The 7,090-nt window shown below is 43.3% G+C and overlaps 1 protein-coding gene across 1 annotated transcript; it reads right to left on the bottom strand.

Annotated features, from left to right (window-relative positions):
* Window positions 1-496: 496 nt before the first annotated feature.
* On the bottom strand, window positions 497-5,908 carry LOC131680534 (uncharacterized). The gene has a single exon (XM_058961250.1). The coding sequence runs from the start codon at window positions 5,906-5,908 to the stop codon at window positions 497-499; it is 5,412 nt and encodes a 1,803-aa protein (XP_058817233.1).
* Window positions 5,909-7,090: the final 1,182 nt, after the last annotated feature.

Below are 7,090 nucleotides of genomic sequence, written 5' to 3'. Positions count from 1 at the left end.
AATTCCGGACTTCCGGAATCGTCGATAGTGGACAATATATTCAAAGAATGTTTGATTGGCAATCAGTGATCTAGATCTGCGATTTGAAGTAATTTGGTGACCATTTCAATAGTTTTTAGCCTCTGAGGAATTACGATTGTACCGATTTATATGGGAAATTCCAGTGTATCCTTACTGTTCATCGGATAACTCAGTGCGAAAAAAGAGTCAGTGGACTGTATTGTATAAACGTAAAAACACGTCTTAACTGCGTGAATATTTATTAAGTTTTATTTTTCACTCCTTCGATCTTCCGGCTTACAGTCTCAAGAAAATTCAAGCTAGCGCCTGTAAATAAAAAAGGTGGGAACCAAGATAAATACATTACACTGTAAACATTTTTTCACTTTGGGTAAACAATGATTTGAACAACCATTCACCCCGGGGTGAGGCAGACGCCTCAATTTTCCTCTGCAGGTATCGCGGTATCGTTGTCTGGAATCGGTAATACAGCTATCTACGTAGTAGGTCTTCGATACGTTCCCCGACTAGTTCGTATAGTCACAACTCGTGTCACGCCGTCCTTTCCCGGGTGTGTTTCAGAAATGCGACCCAATTTCCACATTTGGGGAGGTACATTGTCCTCCTTTAGGATTACCAGTAGGCCTGGGCGTAACAAAGCGGGCTCCTTCGTCCACTTGCTTCTCTTTTGCAGAGTCGTAACATACTCATTCGACCAGCGTCTCCAAAAACATTGTTTCCGTTTTTGCACCAACTGGTACCTGGATACTACGCCGTCCTTTAGTCCGTCATAAAAAGGTTCGGCAACAGCTGTCAGTTCCCGACCTATCAAAAAGTGTCCAGGACTGAGAGCTTCGTAGTCAAAGAGATCATCATTCATCGGAATCAGTGGTCGCGAATTGAGAATTGCTTCAATCTGAATTAAGAGAGTGTTCATTTCTTCGTACGTCATGTAACTTTCAGAAAGCGATTTGTAGAGATGATTCTTCATTGACTTCACATTAGACTCCCAAAGTCCACCCTGATGCGGCGCCTTGGGAGGGTTGAACCGCCATAAAATTCCTCGTAGTTGGCAAAACTCGTCGATTCGTCCTTGCAAAGCTTGCGAATTCAATAGTTGTCTGAGTTCAATCAAATCCTTACAAGCGCCAGTAAAATTCGTTCCATTGTCGGAAAACATTTCTAAAACGTTGCCACGACGACCGACGAATCTGTGCAATGCAGCCAGAAATCCATCTGTAGTAAGGGAAGTCACTAGTTCTAGATGGATTGCTTTCGTAGACATGCATACGAACAAACTAACGTACGCCTTCATTGCAGCCTTTCCTCGCCCTTGCTTAAGATAAAATGGTCCTGCATAATCAACACCGGTTCGGATAAACGGTGCCGCGGCTGTTACACGACAACTCGGCAAATCTCCCATATATTGCTCAAGGGTTTTTGGTTTCGCTCGAAAGCACGTCACGCATCGTTTCAGTACACGATGAATAGTTCTTTTCGCATTAACTGGCCAATACTTCTGGCGGATAATGGCTAGTAAACCATTCAATCCGACATGTAAGTGTTCACGATGCAAAGCGTCTACTAACAATTCCGTAAAATGGTTTTTTTCTGGTAGTATCATCGGATGCTTCTGGTCCTTGGGAAGGTCAGAGTGCCGGATTCGGCCTCCCACTCGCAAAATATTGTTATCAAGCATTGGATTAAGGTTTCGTAGCTTACCCTTTACTGATTTGTTCTTCTGGATACAATGGATTTCCTCTACGTATACAACACGTTGAACACAAATTACCATGATCCTTAAAGCTTCTCTCAAATCATAACTGTCAAGTCGCTCGCAAGTACGCCTTTCCATCCTTCTGCGTCTACAGTTGAAGATAAATTTCGCTATGTAGCCGAAAACACGTTGTAGTCGTCGAAAATTACTTGTCGCTAAAATCACATCATAAGCTCGATTCTCTGGAATAGCAATGGCAGCTGTCGAACAAGCTATTACCTGTGCTTCAGTAGACAAATAAGCGGTAACAAATTTCTCGTCGTACTCAGTGGTCTGCAGGAACGGTGGACCCTTCCACCATAACATACTATCCATCAACTCCGTTGGAAATAAACCGCGCGACACCACATCTGCTGGATTCTGTTTTGTTGGAATATGGTGCCATGTGGAAGTGGAGGTAAACATTTGAATCTTCGCAACATGATTACGAACGAATACTGACGTGTCTTGTTTCGTTTTTTGTAGCCATGAAAGTACGATCATCGAATCTGACCACATCATTACTTGGCTGGCATCTACGGCCAACGCTTCTCGAACTGCTTTCATTTGCCGTGCTAAGAGCAGTGCAGCACATAGCTCCAGTCGTGGGACTGTCATTTCACAAGGTTTCGCATCTGGTTTCTCTCCACGTTGTGTTTCCTTTAATGGCGCTACTCTAGACCTACCACAGATAAGTTTCATTTCCGCAGTGTCATCAACCTTTACGCTTCGTAGATAAATACAACATCCATAGGCTATTGTGGATGCGTCTGCAAAGCCGTGTAGTTCTATCTTCACGGTGTCGTCGACTGTCACTCTTCTTTCAATCTTCGCGTTGCTGATATCACACAGCTCTGATCGAAAGCGATTCCAACGTTCAAATAGTGTTGAAGGAATCGTTTCATCCCAATCGATTTTCTCGACCCACAGTTGTTGCATAATAAGCTTCGGGATAACAATTGTCGGTGCCAAAAGCCCTAAGGGATCGAACAGCTTCGCTGTTTCTGATAGCACTTGTCGCTTAGTTGGCAGTTTTAGATCATCATCAATCGCCCTAACACGGAACATAAATTCATCACTGGTCGGATTCCAGTATAATCCGAGCGTTTTTATTACTCCATTTACATTGCAATTTTCAAACGCCATCTGCTTCTCTCGAGCTTCCAGAGGAATGCCTTCAAGCAGTTCATCATCATTGGCACACCATTTGTGAAGCTCGAATCCTCCTTTAGCTAACAGTTTCACTAGATCGTCTCGCAATTTCTTCGCTTCGACCAATGTGTTTGCACCCGACAAAACATCGTCAATGTAGAAAGATTTCTTCAATTCAACACTAGCTGAAGGATATTCCCTTTCTTCGTCGTTAGCTAGCTGGAGCAGAGAGCGCGTAGCTAAATATGGTGCAGCTGCCGTACCGTAGGTCACCGTTTTCAATTCAAATTCACTCAACGGATCGGACCTTACTTTTCTCCACAAAATGCGTTGATAACAAGTGTGAGCTTCATTCACCAGAATTTGTCTGTACATCTTTGGTACATCAGCTGTGAAAGAGTATTTGAAGGTTCTAAATCGGAGTATGATGTCAAAAAGACTGCTTTGCACTGTTGGCCCAACCTTCATTACGTCATTCAAAGACAAACCAGTGTCGCTCTTCGCCGATGCATCGAACACGACCCTCAGCTTTGTTGACGAACTGTCTGGCTTCAATACACAGTGGTGGGGAAGATAGTAAGCAAAATCTTCATTACGTTCGATTCTGACACAGTGGCCGAGGGCCACATACTCGTCGATAAATTCTCCATACATTCGTTTCAAATCAGGACAATTATCCAGTCTTCTTTCCAATAGTTCGAATCTTCGTTCAGCTTGTTTCCGGGACTCTCCCAGATCAGTCACGTTCGTTCGAAAAGGAAGCATCACCACGTATCTGCCATCCTTTGTACGAATATGAGTTTGCTTAAAATGCTCCTCGCAGCCGTCATCTGAGAAAAACGTTTCTTCTACTTGTTCATCAATGGCCCAGAAGCGCCTCACTAACTCAGAGAGGTCATCTTCCGGATCAACAGATGGCGTTACTTGACAGACTCGAGCGGTTTGAACCGGCGTCACATCAGCTACTGCTCCAGCTATAAGCCAGCCCAGCACGCTTTCCTGTAGCAACGGCAAATCATCGGACATTCTAATCTTACCTGCTAGTAGCAGCCCATAAAAAACTTCTGCGCCGATCAACATATCTATGCGACTCGGCTCATTGAAATTCCGGTCAGCCAACACCACACCGTTAGGTATCGGCCAATTTACGATGTCGATCTTTCTTGTTGGTAGCGCACCAGTAACCTTCGGTATTATCAGGTAATCCAAACCAAATTCATATTCCATTGTTCTGGACTTCACTATGGCATGTGCTTTGAACTTTACTAACGTTTTCATGCCATTCACACCGATAACCGGAATTTCAACGCACTCCTTGCGCAGACCAAGCAAATCGATCATTCTCTCCGACACAAAATTAGCCATCGCGCCGGAATCCAGCAGCGCACGACAATTATGTAGCATACCGCAAGAATCAAGCACGTGAACGACCGCAGTTGCCAAGAGCACCTGCCTTTTCACAGATGTGTTCACATAAACTATATCAGGTAGCGTACACTTTGCGGCCGTTAGTTCGGCACCACCAGATTTCAATTCTGTAGGTGGTAGGTTTGATGATTCTAGTTTCCGTTCCTCGGGGTGCATCAAAGAATGATGTTTCTTCGAGCACGTTGAACAAGCTTGACTGGATCGACAGTTCGCTGTGCGATGACCCTTCCTTAAACAGGAAAAGCACAAAGCAGCTTGTTTCGCTTTGTTATATCTCGCAGCGATACTTAATTTCTTGAAGTCTTCACACATTTCTACATGATGATTCGATTCACATACCGGACAATGATTTTCATTTTTCTGTACCACCACCGAATGCACCTTATTAAAAAAGGGGGCAGTCTCAGTTGTCGCAGCTCCTCCTCTGGTCTGCTTCAGACTGGCTGCCTGTTCACAGCGCTCTAGTACATAGCTGCGTTTTCGAAGAAAGGCAATTGTGTCCTTGTACACCGGCAATTTGCCGTGTTCAATTGTCGTTTCCCAACACTTTCGTGTATCAGGGTCGAGCTTGGAAGTTAAAAGCGTCACAATAATAGCCTCAGCCATTTTATCCATGTTTAACTTGTGAAACTCCAAAGAGTCCACCCGTTTCTCGCAATCGTCAACCAGCGTTTTCAATTCCTGAAACGACTCCTTAGCCATAGGTTTCAAATTCAACAACTTGGTAATATGACCATGGATAACCATCGGTAAATTTTCAAATCTCTCCGTCAAAATTTTCCAGGCTCCCTCGTAGTTGTTGTCGTTCAGAGTTTGCTGATCGATCGCACCTTGAGCCTTGGCTACTAACGCCTTGTCCAAAAAATGCAACTTAGTAGCAGGGGAATCACTGGTGCATCGGTCGATAATATCGCAAAACATGGCCTTGAACTTGAACCAGTTTTCATATCGTCCGTCAAACGTGGGTAGAGGAGTATTCTGCAGTAGAAGCGATGGAATTCGAGCTTGAACGCTGCCCGGTTGATATCCACTAGTGCTAGGCCGATTTCCTTCCTCAGTCAGTGAAAACTTCAGCATCTGTTGCTCTCTCTGCATTGCAGCTGCCATGCCAATTGCCTTTTGCTCGTCTTCATGATTTTGAATCATCTTACTGAGCTCAATGCGAACATATTCGTACAGCTCTTCGAATTCCACAAACCCAGTCTCGAATTCAGCTCGTTTGGATGGGTGCGACAAATATATCCGATTTTGGAAATCATTGTATTCCATATACGCAGAATCAACGGTTTTCAAATATAAGTTCAATCCATGAATATTGAACTTTCCACTATCGTTACCTGCGGCATAAATTGCTCTACGAATTCGCTCAACTTTTCCCTTCGTCGCAGCACAGCATTGAACCAGCGCATTGATCGATTCAGCCATCTTGTATTCCGTTTCACGAATTTCCTGCTGTTTTTTCTGCTCTTCCACACTCAGCACGGGAGTATGCAACACTTTTGCGCTTCTCAAAGCAAAAAGCGGGGAACCAGGAAACAGCGTCTTTTTCACACTTGCAGACCTCAACTGCATATCAAAGTTCTTTCTTTATTTATTTACGACGGAACGCGTCGCGATATCACAAACTTTTCGTCAGCCGAAATCTCTGCGAAAATCATTATTTTCCCGTTACGCGCACGAACTGGAATCAATTGGTCACTTTTGTCACACTAGCACGATATCCGGATCGAAGGTCCAGATGTTCATCGGATAACTCAGTGCGAAAAAAGAGTCAGTGGACTGTATTGTATAAACGTAAAAACACGTCTTAACTGCGTGAATATTTATTAAGTTTTATTTTTCACTCCTTCGATCTTCCGGCTTACAGTGTCAAGAAAATTCAAGCTAGCGCCTGTAAATAAAAAAGGTGGGAACCAAGATAAATACATTACACTGTAAACATTTTTTCACTTTGGGTAAACAATGATTTGAACAACCACTTACTAACACCTCTTTGACTCCGGAAGCAAGAGTCAGAACCGAATGAAATTCAGCAGCGGTCAATGGTATTACTGTATTTTTCATTTGAAATCAAGTTTGTAAAAATCGGTAGAGAATTCGTTGGGGAATGGGTGTGATATTAGTTTAGGAATTTGCCGGTTTCCCGGGGGGCGTCATGAACCGTCATAGGTGGCCAATGTTGTCAAAGCTGCTTTGATTGATCATTAGTGATCCAGACCCGCAAACTAGAGTAATGTTACATCAATTTTAATATGTTTTACATCATTTGAACATCATGGTAGTTCCAGTTTATATGGGAATTTGCTGTGTGACCGCACTCTTCAACCCGTAACTCCGGAACCGGAAGTCGGATCAACTAAGAATTCAATAGCAGCTTATGGGAGCGTTATATCTTTCAGATGAAACTAAGTTTGCGAAAATCGGTTCAGCCATCTATGAGAAAATTGTGTGAGTTTAAATGACACACACACATACACACACATACATACACACAGACATTTGCCGATCTCGGCGAACTGAATCGAATGGTGTATGACACTCGGCCCTCCGGGCCTCGGTTAAAAAGTCGATTTTTACAGTGATTGCATAGCCTTTCTTTATATGATAAAGGCAAAACTGTCGTCAGTAAATATCTGGTAAGCCAGAGACTCCTTAATAGCCAATTCTTGACACCAGGTGCCATACAGCATCTTTTCCGAAGAAATTATAACTCTATAAAGAAAGATAATAATTGATATCGCTTTTTTCAATTTT

This window comes from Topomyia yanbarensis, chromosome 2 (assembly GCF_030247195.1).
Source record: "Topomyia yanbarensis strain Yona2022 chromosome 2, ASM3024719v1, whole genome shotgun sequence".
Lineage (NCBI taxonomy): Eukaryota > Metazoa > Arthropoda > Insecta > Diptera > Culicidae > Topomyia > Topomyia yanbarensis.
The sequence above is the reverse complement of the archived record's forward strand: the minus strand, read 5'-3'. Positions and strand labels throughout refer to the sequence as shown.